This window comes from Dermacentor variabilis, chromosome 5 (genome assembly GCF_050947875.1).
Source record: "Dermacentor variabilis isolate Ectoservices chromosome 5, ASM5094787v1, whole genome shotgun sequence".
Lineage (NCBI taxonomy): Eukaryota > Metazoa > Arthropoda > Arachnida > Ixodida > Ixodidae > Dermacentor > Dermacentor variabilis.
In genome coordinates this window covers 167,072,937-167,096,601 of record NC_134572.1, presented here as the reverse complement: position 1 = coordinate 167,096,601, position 23,665 = coordinate 167,072,937, and the positions used below count along the sequence as shown (strand labels likewise).

Genomic DNA, 23,665 nt, shown 5'->3' with positions numbered 1-23,665 from the left:
TCCCGCTTTTACCTTGTTCTAGTTTGGCTCATCCTCTTGAATTTTCATCTCCCGCCTTCCCGTGTTTTCCCTCGTAATCACATAGTAGTTTGGGCACATGACACTGCAGGATTTATACTTTTTTCATGGTAAATAATCATCCGTGACGACTGAACAAAGCTTCACTGCACTTTTAACTGAAGAAATGATCATCAACTTTAAGCCACGCTTTTGGCCATTTGCGGACTTATCGGCTATGCACACTGCGCTTGGGTCTGTCGAAAAAGGCGTTGGTTCAGAAGCTATTTGCTAAACCCCGCATAACCAGCGGGCTTATTACGCGAGCGGCTGCTATTTGGGGTTGCTTACAGTTCTACCTAGCTCCGATGCGTTCTATACGTGCAAATAGATTCTCAAACCTTTCTTGTCGCCGGAGCTAAGTTACCGCTTCTTGTGAAGGGCATAACATACGACGTCAGATGAAGAGTATGGTGACGCGAATGAGCTCCTGTGTCTGAGCAGCGCCCCTTTCATTCGATCTGCGCCATGCCGCGGCCCGTCACCGCCTCTCCTCCACACAGTCGCACCTTCAACGCTTTCCTCTTCAGCCTACATCGTAATCTCTCGTCTACAGGTGCTGACGGTGTGCGTGAACCGCGAGTACAGTTTCCCGGCGTCGATGCTGGTCGGCTACCTGTGCCTCCTGTTGGGCTGCCTGATAACGTTCGTGTTCCAGAGCAGCTCGGCGTTCACGTCGGCACTTTTGCCCTTTGCGGCGCTCGGCATGCTCGACCTGGAGCGCGTGTATCCGCTCACGCTGGGCTCCAACGTGGGCACCACGGCCACGGGACTCGTGGCTGCCCTGGCCGGCAGCCCCGTCACTCGGCAGAACGCGCTGCAGATCGCCCTGTGCCACACGTTCTTCAACGTCATCGGCATCCTGCTCTTCTATCCGGTGCCGTTCTTCAGGTGACACGCACGTCCCTGCAACTGCGCAGTAGATAGATTTACCTTGTCCGTAAACGTATTACCCTTCACGGGACATAGTGGGTTAACAGAGCTGTGGACAGCAGTAACCGGTAGCAGTACAACGCCTTATACAACTACAACACGTTTCAAATGTTTCTTTTACTTTTGTTTGTGTGTGTGTTGAGTGAGTGTTCTTGTCGACAACAACAAAAAAAAACTGTAAAAGAAGTTAATGTTATCGATTACGTCGCTACCGACTCTTTACACCAGCAGTCGAGTGGAATATGCTAGGTCACTGCAATAGCTTTGTGTTCTTTCTGGTCAAATTATGTGCCTCAAGGTGGTGCTACCAGTGTTGTTGCTACTCGTATTTAAACTGAATGGAAGCATCAACTTGTTCGCAGTCTAGATAAGCAAGAATCGTTTAGCGTATCGGTGAAGATAAAGCGGGAAAGATATTGATAAGGCCGGATCCCTTACAGGCATGTTTTGGGGAAATGAAAAAGAAAATTAAAGGGACACTACAGCGAAACAATAAAACCGTTTAGACTAATAAAGCAGTTTCAGAACCCAGCAGGCAGTCATTTCAATATAATAGTTTCAATAGTAGATGAGAAAATGAAGGTCGAAGTACCAATATTTGAATTTCGCGCCGAAACCCCGACGCCGGTACGTCAGTGTGACGTCAGGGATTCCAAAGTACGTTTTCGCATTTGGACCCCGTTGACTGAGTAAAGGTTTCCGAAACTTGCCATGTTGAATATTTGGTGCCTTTGGAACACAATGCAGTCAGTCTGTACCGCTATATATAATTAGTCGGCCCATCAAACTCAATGACGTCACAGCGACCATGTTCGGGAACTTGAAGGAGGCGTCGCCACCGTTCTTTTGTTTGTGCGCTTTTCCTGGCTTACCAAGCGTCTTATCGTGGAAGAGTGGTGTTTTTGGTGTCGTAGAAAGGTAATTTACTGATGCAGAAGAAATCATTTTTCTATTTAGGGTCCCTTTAAAGAGATGTACACAAAATGGTAGAATAAAAAGCATGTACATCATATCTGATTAACAAAGCAGGCAATGTGACTTTTTGTCAGCGCCCCGTTTCAAAGGGGATGACAATAAATTATCATCATCTGCCTCCACCTTCCGATATACCTTGGTGTCCCGTCAAGAGCAGCACGCTTGCTGACAAACTAAAGCTCTATAATGTCTCACATTCTCCAGGCACACTGTCCAGGCGCTACAATTCGTAGATTTCAATGTGTCGTAAAGTAATTCAGAACTTTAGTCCGTTTTCGTCAGTTAGTTGATTATCTGTTTAGATTTCTCGTGCAAGTATAATGTCCGCCTCGAATAATCCAAATCAAGGACAAGAATGTTGTTATCCACAACAGGCGGTTTTTTTAATTTCGTAAAACTCAAATATCATCACCCATATATATATATATATATATACGCTGCTAAATGCGAAGTAATGGACTGAGTGTCAAATTTGATTCACAGAAGTGTGAGTTGCATTTGAGAGTGGGTGGTGAGTGACGCCGTAAAAAGAGGGCTCATGCTTCATTTTATCAAGTTAGGGTACTTTATCGTTCATCTGAACCATTTCTTGCATTTCGCTCTTATGAAAGTGTTGTCGGGAATCGAACCCGTGACCTCGGTGTTCAGCAGTAGAATGCCACGGCCACCGCTCAACAGAGGCGAATTTATGTCAAACGATTGAATCCTTTTCCCCTCGGTAGAAAGTTGGGACAGCTCGCCGAACTATCTGCCCTTGGAACAACGTTACGGCGCATGCAATACCACAAGCCTGCCTGTCTTTCGGTCTCGTAGGTAACGTCTCTCAACCAGAGCGATCCCTCTTTTTTTGCTTCTCCTCAACGCACGCACTACAGAACACACAGACAGCGGGTCCACATTTGTTTCTCCCGCGCGCAAACGTGGTAGTCACGTAACGCGGGCCGCATTTGCTGAAAGCGGTCGATGGTACCCCATCGCTCAGTTTTGTATTGTATGGTCATCGAAACCCGAAGAGACTGGAAGGTTGACGTAAACGCGTGGTTTGTTTAGCATACCACGCGTACATGGGGACACATGGAGTGCAATTGCATGATGACTGATGACTCATGCATGCACGGTGCATGATGACTCATGCATTCCTGTCGTATTCAATGTTTTCTTTGCCGAGCTCAAAAGTGCCATAGTCCATCCATCCATCCATCCATCCATCCATCCATCCATCCATCCATCCATCCATCCATCCATCCATCCATCCATCAATTCCATCCATCAATTCCATCCATCGATCCAATCACCCATTCCAACCATTGAACCATTCATCAATTCCATTCGTCCATCCAGCCGTCCAAGCAATTACCGCTTATGTGCATGGTGGTGAGCCCAGGGGCATATTCAATTATCGTAGTCACAAACGGTGGCTTTCTCATCTGAGCACACAACGAACGCTAAGATCAAAGGGGAAAGGGAAGACTCACTGCATTTTTTCGGTCGTGGCTTGTGTGCAAAAGTAACGGGCGCGTCCCGCCGTGGGCGGGATCGGAATCGCAGGACCGCCTTTCCGGTTGTGCCAGTAGAGTGAGCCTCACAGCGCGCGCAATGCTGCTCGCAGAGTACCGCTGTTCATCGCGCGACGGCTGGGCGAGACAGGCGCCAAGTACCGCTGGTTCGTGCTCTTCTACCTGCTGCTGATGTTCTGCGTCATTCCGCTGGCGGCGCTGCTGCTGTCGCTGCTCGGCGACGTGCCGTTCAGCATCATCACGGTCGTCTTTATAACCGGCGTAATCGTCACGACGATCATCAACGTGCTCCAGGTACGTTCACGGTCGCCAGCGTGGTTTCTCACCCGGTTTCTTGACGAATCGATTTTCATGAATAATCGAGCTAAGTGTATGGAATTTCGTGTCCTGTATGGAGTTTATTCTCCCATTTTAGAACATGTTTCTTTTAGTTTATTAATCTTTTCAGATTTCTTTTTGCGCCGCCGTGAAGTGAAAAAGTTTGGTCTCTTGTGAAGGCTGTGACTTTGTGTAATAATCACGAGAGTGTTATAAAATAGCTTGCAACCTTCCACGTGAAGCACAGATTGCAAGGAAGATGAAAAAATAATTTTGTTTTGCTTTGGCATTATTGAGAACATTGTCGAGCAGCGCGCCGCCATGGCTTAGCGCCTATGGTGTGGCGCTGATAAGCTCGAGGTCGTGGGATCAAATCCAGGCCGTGGTGGCCGCATTTCCATGGGGGCGAAATGCAAAGAAGTCTCTGTCTCTTGCGCTGGGGTCACGTTAAAGATCCCGTGGTGGTCAAAATTAATCCGGAGTACCTCCCCCACTACAGCGTGCCTCAAAATAAACCCCAGAATTCATTCAACATTGTCGAGTAGTCTCCCAAAATACACATAACCAAGATTGCCAAAAATTGTAATACCTAGATAGTTCTACACATCCGTTTGCAGAACTATGTAACATATGGTAGCAATTTCCGATAACGTCTGTTATGTGCATTTTTATGAAACCACTCGAAAAACTTTACAAGAAATTAATTGAGATAATTTTCTTTTTATAACAAAGTGAAACTGATATTTTTACCTTCCTTCTGATCAGTGCCCTATGTGGAAACAATGTAGGCAATTTTATATTACTCTATTAGTCATGATAGGAACGTTTAAATTTTCACAAGAGAGCATGCTGTTTCCAATTTACAACTACAGAAAATAAATAACACTTTGATGAACCAGAAGTTTGTCCGAAAATAGGAGATTAAACTCTATAAATACATAACCTTACTCTGTTAATTCTACTCTAAATAAAAAGTTAATTTCTGAGTTACATCTGCCCTTTAGAGGAAGCTTTTGGTCGGGGGCTTCTTTCTAAACACATATTAACGGATAAATTATTTTTTTCTCAACAACCACTGCACCAATATTGATGAGTTTTGTTGCATTTACGACGAAAGTTAGAATCTGGAAATTTTATTAAGTAGATAGTTATTCATACGATCCTTTTTCATACAAATTGGTAAAGATTACAATGTTTCCAAGAACAGGGCTGGCACAAATTCGCAATCTAGCAAAGAGATATTGACACGCGTACTTGTTTATCTTTCTCGGGTGGCCGCTTTTTCACTGGCTAACAGAGGTTAAACGTTATACGCTCAGCGCAGGACGCGCCTGCATGCATCGCAAGTTTCTCGAATGTTATCGATGGTGCAATCCGTTGTCTGTTGTCACCGAACCTTGCGCAATCTGACTGTATGCACGGCGCGAGTTGTGTAGTGCTTTCTGAAAGACACGCGGACACCAGCGGTTATTCTGGAACCTTCGACGACTCATGCACAAAAGCCTACGCGCTTGCCCCGCAGATAAGATGTATGCGATCGCCGACTGTGTTCGCCGCTATCGTTGTGCTTTGAGTGTAACTTGCTTTTGTGGGCTCAAGTTAAGTTATGGGGTTTTACGCGCCAAAACCACTTTCTGATTATGAGGCACGCCGTAGTGGAGGGCTCCGGAAATTTCGACCACCTGGGGTTCTTTAACGTGCACCTAAATCTAAGCACACGGGTGTTTTCGCATTTCGCCCCCATCGAAATGCGGCCGCCGTGGCCGGGATTTGATCCCGCGACCTCGTGCTCAGCAGCCCAACACCATAGCCACTGAGCAACCACGGCGGGTATTGTGGGCTTAAGTAAGCCCAATAAAAAGTTAGTTTTGTGACTCGCAGTTCTGGGTCTGTTTTCTACATCGTCATTTCAACATGACAATATTACAATTATGTAAATTGTACCTAATAATACATCTAATGCGGATAAATTGCGTTTCACGACCCTGTTACATATATCGTCAATTTGTCAGCTGGACGTATGGAAAACGCTTGTAAACATTGCACCAAATCCGCATGAGCTGTAAATTAAAATATAAAGTTTTCGCGCTATAGATGCTGTAACTGATACAGTTGACAAAACTGCGATATCTCTTTTCGGTTCAAAGATGCAAATTTGCAAACTTCAGGATTCGTTTTTTAAAACTTACCGATATTTAGGAACATTTGTAAATAAATCCATGCAATAAACCAAAATTCTTCTTGTTGCAGTTACTAAATTCGCTTTAAAGATTCGCGTTAAAATGGAACAAATGTCATGTAAAGCGGCCGTTGGGTTGTCTCATAAAATAATTTGTGCATTTTACATGTTTCAAAGGCGGCATCGGAGTAGACCCCGAGCTAATTTTCAAGGCGTATTGAGCTGAAAATTTAGTATATTGATTATACGGTTGAATGAAAGTCCGTTATTTGTAAACACTAGAAAAAAATACTTGTAAGCCTCAGAGTGTCTTAAATACTTTAACATGGTAGCTTTTTGTACAGCCAGTTTTGGTTGCACTTCTACCACGATGTCATGATTGAAGTGGTGGTCACGTGGCAGGAGAACATCACGACGTGTCACCATTCGCCGGGTCGTCTGCTATGCTGCGACACCGGCCCTCAGAGCGAGCAGCGCCATAGGAGGCGAACAAGTGTCAAGACGTCGCGTTGTGCTGCCTTCACGTTACCACGACCTGCGTAACGACATCGTTGAAGCCAAACCGAAACTAGTTGTAGAAGAGCTGTTCTGTTAAAATACTTTGCGCGCTCGTTTTAGGAAAATTTGTGAAGATCGCAAGATTTTAAAAAAATCAAGAACGAAGTTTTCAACTCCAAGACAGTCAGAAATAGCCATAGCGAAAATCGAATATGGATATTCTGAACAGAACCCATTAACAATTCTAATGTGAACGAAAACGATGCATTATACATCACTTTGAAATATGCCACTCGTTTGTCAGGATGCAGACCCTGAAACCCTCGTGAGCATGGCAGGAATGTAACGTAAGCTTTAAATTCTTATATGCCGTTTGGCCACATGGGATGCTCCAACAAACGCAGCTTGCAGAACTGCGATATATAATTTTGGTGCGGAGTTATAGTCTTGGTTAACTTCGTGCTTCTATTTTTTTATTCAGACTTTTGGGTTTTCGGCAACTTTCGTGAAGTAATCGAGGGGTCTTCAACCAAAACTGTGCTTCCTAAAGTTGCTACGGTTTAACTTTCGCCATTAAATTTAATATATTTCACTTGTAGTCGTCCAGCGGTTGCCTCATAAAAGGGTTTCTGCGGTTTACCTGCATTCAGAACTTGGAGTTGGCCCCAAGCAAAAGCTTACTATAAAGTTTAGTTTGTTAACTAACATGTAACGAAACCGAAGGCCTAGCATACCGATGATTATTCTTTCCCGTGCCATCGTTATGACCGTGCTACTCTTACTCCACCGAGGACATACGTCTCTACACTGCGGATGACCAAAAGTTGATATTTTCGAATCCATTTGTGTATGAACTAGGCAAGATCAGCGGAAAGCGCTTGTATATGCCTCCTCTGCTGTCCGTTGCTCTTCGAAATTTCTATGTTGTACACTAGAAAATATGCCGTACCAAGAAGGACGCAACTCAGCGGTTGCAAACTTTATCTGAGAGGTTTAGATTAGAGGACGCAGGAGCCTTGCGTTTTTCTTGGGCAACAGCACCACCCTAGCACTAGGTTGCGTTCCTGGTTGTTCAAAGTGCCTTCTTCCCCTAACGTAAACCTCTCTATTACTGCTCTCTTTATGGGTTCGAAAGAGAAGCGGCATTGCATAAATCTATCAGCTTTAGTACACAAATAATTTATTGCGACAGCATTTATATGGACACTGTTATCTGCACTAAGTATTCAATAAACTTCAAACTTGCTGCAGATAACCTATTCGGACGCATGCGCCTCTCCGCGCATGCGTCGATGGTCCCTCTTTCCTTCTTTCTCTCTTTTCTCTTCTATATATATTCCCGAGCTGGAAATAGAGTCGTCTTTTTGCTCTGCGAATCGGCCTGGATTTCATCGCGTAGCTGCCGGCCTTTGGCCAGTAGAACGTAACAGTGGCGACGAGGATTCTGCTGCAGCAAGGAAGCCCAGAAGAAGGAGCCCACCTCCGACCATGGCACACAGGCTACAGGAATTTGAAGACAAAAAGATAAGTGGCAGGTGTACCTAGCCAATATTGAAGACTATTTAGAAGCGACTGATGTGAAGGACGATGCTAAGCAAGGAGCCCTGCTGGTAGCTGCGCTTGAAATAAGGACAACAGAAATTTTGAGCGGAAAGGTAGCCCCGCGAAAGCCTAACGCCCTCACCTACAAAGAAGTTGTGCAGACGTTAAACAGCTACTACGACCGCTACCGAATGAAATTTCTGAAAGGTTCAAGTTCTTCCATCGCTGCCAGCAAGAAGTGGAATCTGTACATGCATTCATAGTGGCAATACGCCAGATGGCACACAACTGCAATTTTGGAACTATGCTGGACAGAATGACAGAACAATAAGGGACCGTATTGTGTGCGGCGTCAGATCCAAGAATGTGCAGAAGCAGCTGCTAGCGAAGAAAGATCTGAATCTTGAAGAAGCCGAGGCTCTTGCCCTTGCCTCAGAGAGCGCTGAACGCGATTCGCAAGGTATTAGTACGGACCAAGAACAAGCAAGATTGCTAAAGCTCTCTGGTCAATACGAATCGCGCGCGAAGTCGCAAGGCGCGTAACAATGCAAATTTTGCGGTAAGCGTGGTCACAAGACCAATGCTTGTCGACTAATCAAGCGCAAATGTTACAAGTGTGCACGGCCAGGGCATTTAGTGAGAATGTGTGCGGCAAATGAAACAAGCAAAATGCTAGCAGTAACTGCTCAGGTGACGGAAACCGGAGAGAGTGAAAGCAGGACGTCAAAAATCAGGTACGTGACCACCACGTGCTCTCTCATACCGCCCATCAGGAAAGCGTTTGCGTGGAATGGCATCGAAATAATGATGGACATCGATACTGGCTCCCCTGTTTGTGTCATCCCCAAGAGGATTTACAAATTGCATACCAGTACAAGCTGATCTGTAAACCTGCCACACAGATGCTAATTTCTGACGCTCTAAGCCGTTTGCCTCAATCGCTGCAGGAGCCGCTAGCGGAAACCGAAGCTCTGTCGGAAATGGTGCTTATCATAGACGAATGGGACCAGCCAGCGGTTTCCCACCAAGCGATTGAAGCACTCGCAGCAGCTGACGGTTTTTTGCAAACGATATGCAGGTACGTGACTGAAGGGTGGCCCTCCGTCGTAGAATATGACTGCAGAGAAATGGCGGAATTCTGGAAAAGGCGACACGAGTTGTCTGTAGAGAAGGGGCTGTTGTACTGGGGCCATCGTGTGGTGATACCAAGTGAGGCGCGTGAGAAACTGTTGAAGATGCTGCACGAGTCTCATCAGGGGGCGTCTACCATGAAGACAAGGGCGAGGGCTAGATTTTGGTGGCCAGGTCTAGATCGAGACATTTGTAGAATGGTCTCAGACTGCCGAAGCTGCGTGCCGGCTCTGCCCATGCCACCTGCACGGAACCCCGTTAGCTGGCCGATTTCGCGAGAGAGGTGGTCACGGCTGCATGCCCACTACGCAGGGCCCATTGCAAGCAAGATGTTGTTGGTAATCGTCGACGCACGCAGCCATTGGATAGAAGCCGTCCCAGTATCTCGAGCAACCGCTAATGCAACTGCCGATTGCATGCGAGCCTTGTTTAGCAGGTTTGGGTTGCCCCGCACCATAGTTACGGATAACGGTACGCGCTTTACCGGTTCAGAGTTTGCTGTATTTGTGCGGAAAAATGGAATCGAGCATATTCGCACCCCACCTTATCACCCTCAAAGCAATGGTCTCGCGAACGGGCCGTGAGAACTATCAAGGAGGGCTTGACGAGAATGCCTGGTGTGGAGTTGGACACTGCTTTGGCTAGAATTCTTTGTAACTACAGAGATTCGCAACAGGCTTCAGGGTTTTCACCGTCTGAACTTCTTCTTGGGCACCGTTTGCGTACAAGACTAGATATGTGTCTTCCTCCCAGGAGCCACGAAAAGCCCAAGAATCCAGCGGCTGATTCCGCCAGTTGGTACTTCGCCCCTGAAGATGCCGTCTATGTGCGCAACTACGGCATAGGAGAAAAGTGCACACCAGGCAATGTAAAGTCGACGAGTGGTGCCCGTTTAGTCACTGTGGCTACCGAGGACGGTGTCGTTCGACGCCATGTCGACCAGATCCGGAAACGTTCATCAGACACAGACGGAAGCATAGAAATATCAAGTCCCGAGGAATCACCTCCAACCACCTTAGGGGCACCGAAATACGAGGCTCAAGACCTTCCCGAAGGGCCTGTTCCTGACCTACGTCGGTCCACAAGAACCAGAAAGCCAGTGGAGCGCTACGGCTACTATGGGAAAGGAATGCTGCAGATCACCTATTCGGAGCCACGTGCGCCTCTCCGCGCATGCGTCGATGGTCCCTCTTTCCTTTCTTTCTTTTCTCTTCTATATATATTTCCGAGCTGGAAATAAAGCGTCGTCTTTTTGCTCTGCGAATCAGCCTGGATTTGATCGCGTAGCTGCCGACCTTTGGCCGGTAGAACGTAACAAAACTACAAGCGAATTTTCGCCGTCGTCATCAGTATCGCTGTCCGCGTTGCCGCGGGGCTCCGAAGGTAATTAGGCATGCGTGTGATGTATGTTTATCGCTGTCGTATATGCGGGTTATGTTGTTACACCATTCAATCACTAAAGTTGCTCATACCAGGTCTTACGTTCTTGAACAAATTATTGCTGAGACTTTTAGAATGGCAGCCCTGAAAAACAAATGTCCTCTGAACATAACATTCACAGCGCGCGCCTTTTCTTTAAAAATCTGTTTAGACTATTAAACATCTAAAGCGCCAAGCAGTTTCAGTGTTGAAACCCGAGAGCAATGTTATTTTACAGGCGCTGCTCTTTACTGGCAGTGTAGTGGGTGCAACGTGATTCCACACCTTTCACGGAGTGTTGAAACTTTCAAGGGTGCCAGGAATTTTGGCTCACGCACGTATGTCACGTCCCTGTTAGTCGAAACGGCACATAGTTAAAACAGCGTCCGAAAATTTCAAGCGGCAACGCTAAATCTTGCTACCGCAGTAAGTGTTTTGTCCTTCAGGTGAAGCTACCAACTTCTTTTTCGATTTTTTTTCTTTTTATTGGCGCAATGTTGTTCCTCGAAGTAATTGAGCTAACATGATTCGCAGGTGCACGCAGTGGCTGAAAATCCCCGTTACGCCTCACGTGATAACTTTGTGAAAAAGAGCTCAGGTGTTTTCAATGTAAAAGCGCCACAGCATCATGTAAACGAAGGTGACAAAAGTAGACAGGGTGAGCATGCAGCTTAGATCTTCATAACAGGATTCCACGATTTTAAGGATTTATGACGCATGCAGAATTTTTTACAGAAGCAGTATAGTGGAATGCATGCAGACACGCGTAATGCACTAGAGGAACATTTTAATATAATAAACACTAACGAGGCACGGCGGTGATTTACATAGCGGTACAAAAAGAATTGGCGACATTCTGAAAGTTCACTAAAAGTACGTTTCGTCGACAGAGATATGAATGTGCCTGTTTAGTAAAGAATAAACACAAGATAAAGTTCTTTTGCGATATGTTTTTTCTGGTAGTGTGTTAAGAAATTATGTTCTGGTGCTGTATGTGCCAAAGACACATGATCATTCAGTGCGCCGCAGTGGATGTATCCGGATTAACTTTGGCCCCCTGGGGTTCTTTAGCATGCACCTATAAGTGTGAGCACACCGAGCGTTTTTGCATTTCGTCCCTGTCAAAATGCGGCCACCACGGCGGGGCTTGAGCCCGCAAACTCGAGCTCAGCAGTACAGCGCTACAACCACTAAGCTACCACGGCCGTTGGTGATGTGGTGTTTGGGGAAAATGTTAAGATAATAGTAGTTTGTAGGCGCATGATTGAAATCGCTACGGAATCTGACAAAACAATATTCAGGAAGCAGTTCTATGGCGCACGTTTGTGTGCACATGGCATTGTAGATTAAAGAGTGCCAATAAGTTTTTATTGTTTTTGCTCTTTAAATCACGTTTCATTTTATCGCATGAAAAGCCCCCCGCCCCCTCTCTGCAGCCTCTACTGGCCCTGTACTATAGAACGGCAGCTTTAATCCACCCTCCTCTGTCTATTAAAATAGGCAAAAATAAAATTGATTGATTGATTGATTGATTGATTGATTGATTGATTGATTGATTGATTGATTGATTGATTGATTGATTGATTGATTGAAATGCGCCCGCGCTGTTTACTGTCCTCTTTTTCGATTGCTGCTCCAGGATAAATGGCCGGACCTGCTGCCTGTGCTGCTCCAAAGTTGGGACTTCCTGCCCCAGTGGATGCACTCGCTGGCGCCCATAGACCGCTTCTTCAAGCGCCACTTGGAGCGCGTGCCTTTCTTCCAGGTCTTCCTCAATGAGATGTCCTTCATCTCCGAACCTCAGGCGAACCTTCCCGTCGAAGTTCTCAACGATTCTCCGTAGAGGCGCCCCCTCCTGTTTGCGCATGCGCACGTTTCTAGACCCGCTCAGTGTGCGCACCCTGATTTAATAACAGCACATTGCTTATCGTCGAATGATATGACAGACAGACAGTTTTTTTTAAGTCGTCATTACGGGGAAGGCTACACGCAAACACACGTTCAAACGAAGTATACGCGTGTGTTTGAAGGCTCCTTAGCCTCCACGTAAGCGTTACGCCACTTGTTTCCGAGTCTCATGATAACGTGAGTCCACGCTAGACGAAACGCTGGCAAAGTGGCTTGGAAAGAGATTTATGCATCGTATTGTCCCTTCATTCAACAGCTGCAAAAAGGAAAGCGATTATAGACGAAGTGAGCAGTCAAGACGAGGTACGTTCCACAAACACCCGCGGTTTTTTAGGCATCCACTCTCGATGCTTTCCCGTCGAGTTCGTGCAGCAGCAATAAGACACGACATATTCTGCTGTTGTAATAACGCGAGCTTTATCTTATTGTATACATCGCAGCGGTAATAAATATAAACGATACCTTTGTAGCAGCTCACGGCTTGTCTGCTTGTTCTTACTACTTTTGCACACTGAAAACACATTGACCATGCGCTCGGCCCTCTTATTTGACGATAAAAGATATATATTTTTGGGAAAAACTTGGTATATATACAAGGAACTTGACCTACGTGGCGTTCCTTTCAGTTAGGCAATATTATGACAACTGCCCAGTGGCCAAAGCGGGGGGGGGGGGGGTCTGTTGAGAAGAGGAAAGGCTGGGAAAAGTGCCTCATCATATATATATATATATATATATATATATATATAATTAATGGTACACGTTGTATTCGGTGCTTTCGACGTTCTTTTCCACCAAATAAATACCTCGGCAGGTCCTCTATTCTGGATATTTGCCATGTTTGTGGTTTATTATCATCTACTTGTCACCAAGGTTGTGCAGAATTAGGCGAGGAAAGGGAATGTAAGATTCAGCCGAAGAGGTTACTTCAAAAATAGTTAATTATTCTCAAGAAAAATTGTCGCCTTATTAGTAATTTTTTCGTCAAAATTTTATTCATTTATCACAGGCAAATCATCAACCCTTATAGCACAGTAATAAATGCTGACATAGGGAGAAATCAAACAACGGGACCTGTAGGAAGCTTTCGCTTGCTTCATTTAATAATAGACTTTTGCATCCAGAGACCCGAGTTCTACAGAGGAGGGACAATGCACATGAGAAGAAAGATATACAAGTGACAGTAGGTAATATGTGATAATATTGTGGCGCATAAGTGACGAAAAAGCCAGTCTACAATCCGTTATAATTAAAGCTTGGCTATGGGAATATATAATGCGAATACAGGAAACCTGAAATGTTTTTGACTTTCTAGAGGGCACAAGGCATAAGGCAAATTTTGTCAGGGAAAAAAGGAGGACAGCCGTTTGCGCTGTTCTTCTAGCTATGTAGCTACATAACACTCGTGGAAAGGACTGATTAATGAACTATCGCGAGGATTTCAAGTTTTTATGCACAAGTCGTCACCTGTTTTGCTGCACTTACAAAAGCAGCTAGTAAATGTCGAACAGGCACAAAGTAGTGCGCAAACACAAATATTCGGATACTGTCGCTATAATATTTCGGACGTGCAACACAGGCGTCTGAACATGCAATGCAACAGCTCGTATGAGATAACAAGGACCCAGGCTTGGGCTCTCTAGAGGCTGCATGTGTTGCCGTCTTCTGCGCCGTGCTTGTTTGGCCGGGTACTCTACCACGAAAATATGCACACGCTTACGAATACTAGACTTCACTCTCACCGCAAGACAATGTTCTTTGGCTGTGGGAGTATTGTGGGATTAGGAGAATAAATTACGCATTTCTCGCCGACAGTATAGTTTCGCTCTATTTTGTTATTCTCCCCTCTTCTAAACCTGAGAAGTCTGCCATCAACTTTTATTAAATATGTTAGTTTTTTTTTAAAATTTGGGGGCATCACTGCTCTTGACTGCTGTTAATTCGAACAAAGCTTTCTTCGCCCCGTCCCCTCCCATAGAGGGTGCGGGCTGCTGTTTGCGGTTGTCATATCGATTAAACAACTTGGAGCACTATATATATATATATATATATATATATATATATATATATATATATATATATGTACCTCATGGTGTATGTATCAACTCATGGTGGGACTCTGTGAATGCTAATATGGCGCTTTGACACAACAGGACACAACAGGTACGCAAGCCATAAATGTATATAGATATTGTCACGTGGTGGTGACGTTGAAGAACACAGTAGCAAATACTGTGAAAGACAAAACTAACTTTTATTGGGCGAACCTGTGCCCACAAAAACAGGCTGCGCTTATAGCACAACGATAGCGGCGAACACGGTGGGCGATCATCGAAAATCTGATCAGCGGGTCAAGTGCGTCGGCTTTTATACAGCAGTCATCGAATGTTCCAGACTGATCGTTGGGACCCGCATGCCTTCCACAAAGTTCTACAACATTCGAGTCACGCGATGAAATCCGATAACACAAGGTTCGGCGACAACAGACAGCGGATAGAAGCATCGATAACTTTCCAGAAACTTCGGATACATGCAGGCGCGTCCCGCGCTGTGCGATAACATTTGTTAGGCGGCGAAACGTGGTCGCCCGTTAAATATAAGTACACGTGTCGATACCCCCCTCTTAAAAAGCATCGACCCGATGCTGCAAACAAACTAAAGTAATAAAAGAAAAGCACTCTTAGCAAAGGAAACAACAAAATAAGGAAGTTCGTCAGCGTCCGTAAAAGGGTTTAAGACGCACCACGTGGACCACTTCAGATCGTGCGCGGCGTCGCTGTGAATGCGAAATGCCGTCTGGCACGACCTCACAGTCCAGTGCGCCAATAAGTCGGATGACCTTGTAGGGTCCGAAATATCGGCGCAGTAGTTTTTCACTGAGTCCTCGTCGGCGTATCGGGGTCCACACCCAAACACGGTCGCCGGGCTGGTACTCGACGAAGCGTCGTCGGAGGTTGTAGTGTCGGCTGTCGGTCCTCTGCTGGTTCTTGATCCGCAGGCGGGCGAGCTATCGGGCTTCTTCGGCGCGCTGGAGGTAGGTAGCGACGTCAAGGTTCTCCTCGTCAGTGACGTGCGGCAGCATGGCGTCGAGCGTCGTCGTCGGGTTCCTGCCGTAGACCAGCTTGAACGGCGTGATCTGTGTCGTTTCTTGCACCGCCGTGTTGTAAGCGAATGTTACGTACGGCAGGACGGCATCCCAGGTCTTGTGTTCGACGTCGACGTACATCGCTAGCATGCCGACGAGGGTCTTATTCAGCCGCTCCGTAAGACCATTCGTCTGCGGGTGGTAGGCCGTTGTCCTCCTGTGCCTTGTCTGACTGTATTTCAGAATGGCTTGGGTGAGCTCCACTGTAAAGGCCGTTCATCTGTCGGTGATGAGGACTTCTGGGGCGCCAGGTTGCAGCAGGATGTTTTCGACAAAAAATTTCGCCACTTCGGCGGCGCTACCTTTCGGCAGTGCTTTGGTTTCAGCGAAGCGGGTGAGGTAGTCTGTCGCCACGACGATCCACTTATTTCCGGTTATTGACGTCGGAAAGGGTCCCAGCAAGTCCATACCGATCTGCTGGAATGGTCGGCAAGGAGGCTCGATTGGCTGTAGTAATCCGGCTGGCCTTGTCGGCGGTGTCTTGCGTCGCTGACAGTCTCGGCATGTTCTGACATAACGAGCGACATCGGCGGTCAGGCGCGGCCAATAATACTTTTCTTGTATCCTCGATAGTGTCTGGGAAAATCCGAGGTGTCCAGTGGTCGGATCGTCATGTAGGGGCATGCAATACTTCTGGACGAAGTCCTGACGGGACAACAAGAAGGTAATTGGCGCGGACTGGTGAGAGAGAGAGTAAAACATCTTTATTAGTAATATCTGAATGGCGAGAGCAGTGTGGGAGGAACCCTCAGTCCAAGGTCCCTAAGATGATTCCGGCAATGTTTCAAGCCCGTTGTATCACAGCTCGGAGGACCTCGGGAGGTCCGTCGCGGAGGGCATCGTCCGCGCTTAAATGCCCTGGGGACAACGTCGGTGTGCCCTTCCAAATATTCGACGAGGCCTTTTAGCTCCGGATCTGCCCGTTGCTGTTCAGCGAAGACTTCCGCGCTTATAATTACAAGGAAGGCGTCGTCATTCTCGTCATCTTGCGGCGGCGGGTCAATGGGTGCGTGTGATAAGCAATTGGCATCAGAGTGTTTTCGTCCGGACTTGTAGGTTACAGTGATGTCGTATTCTTGTAGTCTGAGGCTCCACCGTGCCAGTCGTCCGGAAGGATCCTTTATATTCGCTAGCAAACACAACGCGTGATGGTCACTGACGACTTCGAATGGCCTGCCATAAATATAAGGGCGAAATTTAGCTGTAGCCCAAACGATGGCGAGGCATTGCTTTTCGGTCGTAGAATCGTTGCCTTCCGCTTTTGACAGCGACCGGCTAGCGTAAGCTATTACCTGTTCGACTCCGTTTCTTCTCTGGACTAGAACGGCACCGAGGCCTAGGCTACTGGCGTCAGTATGGATTTCTGTATCGGCGTACTCGTCGAAGTGCGCAAGTGCCGGCAGCGACTGCATGCGTCGTTTGAGTTCTTCAAATGCGTCGGCCTGCGGCGTTTCCCACTTGAAGTCAACATCACATTTAGTTAGACGTGTCAAAGACTCGGCGATGCGTAAAACGTTCTTGACAAAGCGCCTGTAGTAAGCACACATGCCAAGGAATCTACGCACTGCCTTCTTGTTGATGGGTTGCGGGAATTGTGCGATGGCAGCTGTCTTTTGCGGGTCTGGACGGACACCACATTTGCTGATTACGCAGCCTAGGAACAGAAGCTCATCGTAAGCGAAGCGGCAGTTTTCTGGCTTCAAAGTAAGCCCTGACGACTTGATGGCCTCTAGTACTGTCGCAAGCCGCCCGAGGTGATCGTCGAAATTTCTAACGAAGACGATGACGTCATCAAAATAAACGAGACAGGTCTGCCACTTCAATCCTGCTAACACCGTGTCCATGACGCGCTGGAACGTTGCAGGTGCCAAGCACAGTCCGAATGGCATAACCTTGAACTCGTAGAGGCCGTCTGGGGTGATGAAGGCCGTCTTTTCGCGATCTCTTTCGTCGACTTCTATTTGCCAATAGCCAGACTTGAGGTCCATCGACGAGAAGTATTTAGCCTTGCAGAGCCGATCCAATGCGTCGTCTATTCGTGGGAGGGGGTATACGTCCTTCTTCGTGATCTTTTTCAGACGACGATAATCGACGCAGAAACGTAGGGTTCCGTCCTTTTTCTTTACCAGGACAACAGGGGATGCCCACGGGCTTTTCGACGGCTGGATGATGTCGTTGGGCAGCATTTCGTCGACTTGTTCTCTTATAGCTGCACGTTCTCGCGGCGAAACTCGGTAAGGGCTCTGGCGGAGCGGTCGAGCGCACTCCTCGGTGATTATGCGATGCTTGGCGACTGGTGTTTGTCGAATCCTCGATGACGTCGAAAAGCAGGCTTTGTATCGTATCGTCGGAGCAGACTTCTGAGCTGCTGTTGCTTAATCATGGGGAGACTTGGATTAATGTCGTAGTCTGGTTCGGGAACCATCGTCGTCCGGATAGATGCGGCGGAATCCGAGAGGACAAACGCATTACTGCTTTCCAGAATTTCCTCGATGTACGCGATCGTCGTGCCCTTGTTGATGTGCTTGAACTCTTGGCTGCAGTTTGTCAGCAACAATTCAGTTTTCCCTCCATGCAGTCGAGCGATCCGTCTTGCGACGCAAATTTCACGGTCTAGCAGTAGACCTTAGTCGCCTTCGATGACGCCTTCTACGTCAGCGGGTGTTTCGGTGCCGACCGATATAACAATGCTCGAGCGAGGTGGGATGCTCACTTGATCTTCGAGAACACTCAAGGCGTGGTGACTGCGAAAGCTCTCCGGCGGTATCGCTTGGTCTTCCGACAGCGTAATCGATTTTGACTTCAGGTCTATGATTGCGCCGTGATGGTTCAGGAAGTCCATGCCGAGAATGACTGCTCGTGAACACTGTTGGAGGATAACGAAGGTGGCAGGGTAAGTCCAGTCATGAACGGTTATTCTTGCCGTGCAGATTCCAGTCGGCGTAATGAGGTGTCCTCCAGCGGTCCGAATTTGGGGGCCCTCCCATGCAGTCTTAACGTTCTTCAACTGGGCGGCGATGTGTCCACTCATTACGGAGTAATCGGCCCCTGTGTCGACTAAGGCAGTGAATGCGTGGCCGTCGAGAAGTACGTCGAGGTCGGTGGTTCTTTGTCTGGTTGCAGTTGGATCTTGGCGTCGGATCACGGCTGCGTCGTGTTGAACTGAAACTGGAACGTCGCGTCATCAAGCCGTCTTTCGTCGGTGTAGTTTTGGCTTCCTGACTTCTTCGGGACGGCGGCGTGTCGTCATTAGGTTGTCGAGATGGTTTCTTTGTCGTCTTCGTCGGCGGCGGAGGATCTTCGTCAGTTCGACGAACAGCAACCGCACCTCCATCGGTTGCTGCTTTTAGTTTTCCGGATATGGGCTCGCTGACCGGCCCCCGGCTGGGCCAGTGTATGGTCGGCGCTGCGGCGAGAGGTAGCCGCCTGGTGATGGCGAACGCGACGGTCGTTGAGAGCTCCACTGAGTAGCGGCGAGGTAGTCGGCGATATCGCGATATCGCGAGGGCGTTCACCTTGCTGCGGGCGCGGAGCGTTGACGGCGAAACCTCGCAGTCCCATCTCCCGGTATGGGCATCGGCGATACACATGGCCGGCTTCTCCGCAGTGATAGCAGAGCGGGCGGTGGTCGGGGGCTCGCCAAATGTCCGTCTTCCTCGCGTAGGTGCGCTGGGCGACGGGTGGGCGTGCTGGCGGCGGTGGCGGCGGACGGCGGAATTGCGTCGTTGCAGGGCCCTGGCGTGCTTGCGGAGGGGGACCTTGACGGCGTGCGACGGCGGCGTATGTCATCGCTTCTGGCTGGGGCTGCGGTAATTGTGGTTGCAGCTCGGGAACTCCAAGCGATCGATGTACCTCTTCTTTCACGATGTCGGCGATCGAAGCCACTTGGGGCTGCGACAAAGGCAGGACCTTGCGCAGTTCTTCGCGCACAATGGCCCTGATGGTCCCCTGAAGGTCGCCGGAATCCAGTCCTAGGATGGCCTACAGCGGCGTGAGCCCCTTGCGGTTATATTGCCGGGTGCGCATCTCCAGAGTTTTCTCGATCGTCGATGCCTCTGCAATAAACTCAGCTACGGTCTTCGGCGGGTTACGAATAAGTCCTGCGAAAAGTTCTTGCTTGACGCCCCGCATCAGGAAGCGGACTTTTTTCTCCTCTGACATTTCCGGGTCGGCGTGCCGGAAAAGACGGGCCATCTCCTCCGTGAAGGTCGGGATCGTCTCGTTTGGCAGCTGCACTCTGGTTTCTAGTAGTGCTTGGGCTCGCTCTTTTCGCACGACGCTTGTAAACGTTTGCAAGAAGCCGCTTCGGAACAGGTCCCACGTCGTTAAGGTGGCTTCTCGATTCTCGAACCAGGTCCTGGCGGCGTCTTCCAGTGCGAAATAGACATGCCGCAGCTTGTCGTCGCTGTGCCAACTGTTAAACGAAGCGACCCTCTCATACGTCTCGAGCCAGGTTTCCGGGTCCTCGAATGTTGATCCGCGGAACGTCGGAGGTTCCCTGGGCTGCTGCAACACGATGGGGTACGCTGGGGCTGCCATTGGGGTTGCCTTGACCACAATCTTCTTGGTCTTCTCAGGTAGAAGTCCGTGCTCCGGGGGCAGCTGTTGAAGACGGCGGCTTGCTCGATGCTCCGGGACTACGTTGGTGTTCTCTTTGCGGTCCGGGCTTGGATCACGGCTTGTCGGGCGCGTCCGGTACATGAACGAAAAGCACCTCCACCAGATGTCACGTGGTGGTGACGTTGAAGAACTCAATAGCAAATACCGTGAAAGACAAAACTAACTTTTATTGGGCGAACCTGTGCCCACAAAAACAGGCTACACTTATACCGCAACGATAGCGGCGAACACGGTCGGCGATCGTCGAAAATCTGATCAGCGGGTCAAGTGCGTCGGCTTTTATACAGCAGTCATCGAATGTTCCAGACTAATCGTTGGGACCCGCATGCCTTCCACAAAGTTCTACAACATTCGAGTCACGCGATGAAATCAGATAACACAAGGTTCGGCGACAACAGACAGCGGATAGAAGCATCGATAACTTTACAGAAACTTTGGATACATGCAGACGCGTCCCGCGCTGTGCGATAACATTTGTTAGGCGGCGAAACGTGGTCGCCCGTTAAATTTAGGTACACGTGTCAATATACGTGTTATACCCGGCGGCGCTGTCGCCTACAGCGTCACTAGGTGGTGCGTACTGGGCAGGCGCCGGACGAAGAAAAGAAGAATAAGCAATATAGACTAGACAGATTTTCTCCAATCGTTAACACGTACTTTTTTTATCAATTTCTTCCTGACAGTTTTACCAATTTCAGTGGGAACTGCAATTTCCTAATGCCTTCCAAGTCTTGGCGGATATCCCACAGTGGGTATGCGCCATCATTAAAGGAAAACCAAACCAAACTAAACTAAACTGGGTCAGGGGGACCGTGGCGTCTCTTCTGCGCGTTGAAAACACCCGTGACTCTAGATTTAGGTGCTTGTTAAAGAACACCAGGTGGTCGAAATTTCCGGAGTGCCTCACTACGGCGTGCCTCATAAACAAATCGTGGTTCGCGCACGTAAAACTCCATAATCTTTTTTTCCTTATACGCGTTTCTATATACTTAGATAAACAGGATGACACAACAGACATGTGTAATACTTCTGCGTCCCCGTACACCTCTCCTCAACACCCTCCCATCGAAGAGCACCACACGTCGCTTCCTTCGCAACGCAGGCAGCTAACATCCGCTGTTGCACTTACCCCGTTAACTGTTGAACTGCTGTTTACCAAATACAGATGTCGAATACCTATATTAAGCTATTATCTGCATCGATCCGGTCTGACGCCTTCCTGTTTGTGCTCATACTGTGGTGAGGATGAGACAATAGAACATTCCTACCTGTCATGTCGCTCTTTTTCATCACAAAGAAAACATGCTTTAGAAGGACAATTTCATGGTGCTGGATTGAATCTGAACATTCCCGATATGCCAATTTGGGAGCCTCTTGGACTTTATCATAGGGATGTTGGTGCAGCTCTCTTCAGGTTTATAATTGAATAAGGACGATTTGCTTGTGAAATTCTTAAATTTTTATCTGTCTCAATTCTTTTTATCGTTCAAGATTTCTCGGTAGAGCTTCTTTTTAGAATCGACGAATTATTTTCTCAGATCGCCCGACTCAAGGCTATTACCGATAGTAGGTGTGATCCATCATCAGCATCATCAGCATCATCATCATCATCATCATCATCATCATCAGCCTGATTACGCCCACTGCAGGGCAAAGGCCTCTCTCATGCTTCTCCAACTACCCCGGTGATGTACTACTTGAAGCCATGTTGTCCCTGCAAACTTCTTAATCTCATCCGCCCACCTAACGTTCTGCCGCCCTCTGCTACGCTTCCTTTCCCTAGGAATCCAATCCGTAACCCTTAATGCCCATCGGTTATCTTCCCTCCTCATTATATGTCGATCCATGCCCCCATTTCTTTTTCATGATTTCAACTAAGATGTCATTAACTGGCGTTTTTCCCTCACCCAATCTGCTCTTTTCTTATCCCTTAACGTTACACCTATCGTTCTTCTTTCCATAGCTCGTGACGTCGTCCTCAATTTAAGTAGAACCCTTTTCGTAAGCCTCCAGGTTTCTGCCCGTAAGTGAGTACTGGTAAGACACAGCTGTTATTTACTTTTCTCTTGAGGGATAATGGCAACCTGCTGTTCATGATCTGAGAATGCCTGCCAAACGCACCCCAGCCCATTCTTATTCTTCTGGTTATTTCAGTCTCACGTTCCGGATCCGCAGTCGCTACCTGTCCTAAGTAGATGTATTCCCTTACCACTTCCAGTGCCTCACTACCTATCGTAAACTGCTGTTGTCTTCCGAGACTGTTAAACATTACTTTAGTTTTCTGCAGATTAATTTTCAGACCCACTCTTCTGCTTTGCCTCTCCAGGTCAGTGAGCATGCATTGCAATTGGTGTCCCGAGTTACTAAGCAAGGCAATATCATCAGCGAATCTCAAGTTGCTAAGGTATTCTCAATCGACTTTTATCCCCAATTCTTCCCACTCCAAGTCGCTGAATACCTCTTGTAAACACGCTGTGAATAGCATTGGAGAGATCGTATCTCCCTGCCTGACGACTTTCTTTATTGGGATTTTGTTGCTTTCTTTGTGGAGGACTACGGTGGCTGTGGAGGCAATATAGATATCGTTCAATATTTTTAAATACGTCTCGTCTATACCCTGATTCCGCAATGCCTCCACGACTGCTGAGGTTTCGACTGAATCAAACGCTTTCTCGTAATCAATGAAAGCTATATATGAGGGTTGGTTATATTCCGCACATTTCTCAATCACCTGATTGATAGTGTGAATATGGTCTGTTGTTGAGTAGCCTTTACGGAATCCTGCCTGGTCCTTTGGTTGACGGAAGTCTAAGGTGTTCCTGATTCTATTTGCAATTACTTTAGTAAATACTTTGCAGGCAGCGGACAGTAAGCTGATGGGTCTATAATTTTTCAAGTCTTTGGCGTCCCCTTTCTTATGGATTAGGATTATGTTAGTGTTCTTCCAAGATTCCGGTACGCTCGAGGTCATGAGGCATTGCGTACACAGGGTAGCCAGTTTCTATAGAACAATCTGCCCACCATCCTTCAACAAATCTGCTGTTACCTGATCCTCCCCGCTGCCTTCCCCCTTTGCATAGCTCCCAAGGCTTTCTTTACTTCTTCCGGCGTTACTTGTGGGATTTCAAATTCCTCTAGACTATTCTGTCTTCCATTATCGTCGTGGGTGTCACTGGTGCTGTATAAATCTCTATAGAACTCCTCAGCCACTTGAACTATCTCATCCCTATTAGTAATGATATTGTTGGCTTTGTCTCTTAACGCACACATCTGATTCTTGCCTATTCCTAGTTTCTTCTTCACTGCTTTTAGGCTTCCTGCGTTCCTGAGAGCATGTTAAATTTTATCCATGTTATACTTCCTTATGTCAGCTGTCTTACGCTTGTTGATTAACTTCGGAAGTTAATCTATGATGCACTCTAA

At 47.5% G+C, this 23,665-nt stretch overlaps 1 protein-coding gene across 1 annotated transcript in view; it reads left to right on the top strand.

The window, feature by feature from the left end:
• Positions 1 to 12,952, top strand: part of LOC142583696 (sodium-dependent phosphate transport protein 2B-like) — a 30,019-nt gene extending 17,067 nt beyond the window's left edge. Inside the window, exons 5-7 of the mRNA XM_075694184.1 lie at positions 614 to 948; positions 3,575 to 3,776; positions 12,209 to 12,952. Coding sequence (XP_075550299.1) covers positions 614 to 948; positions 3,575 to 3,776; positions 12,209 to 12,412 — 741 coding nt within the window. The 3' untranslated portion in view covers positions 12,413 to 12,952. The remainder of the gene's footprint in view (positions 1 to 613; positions 949 to 3,574; positions 3,777 to 12,208) is intronic.
• Positions 12,953 to 23,665: the final 10,713 nt, after the last annotated feature.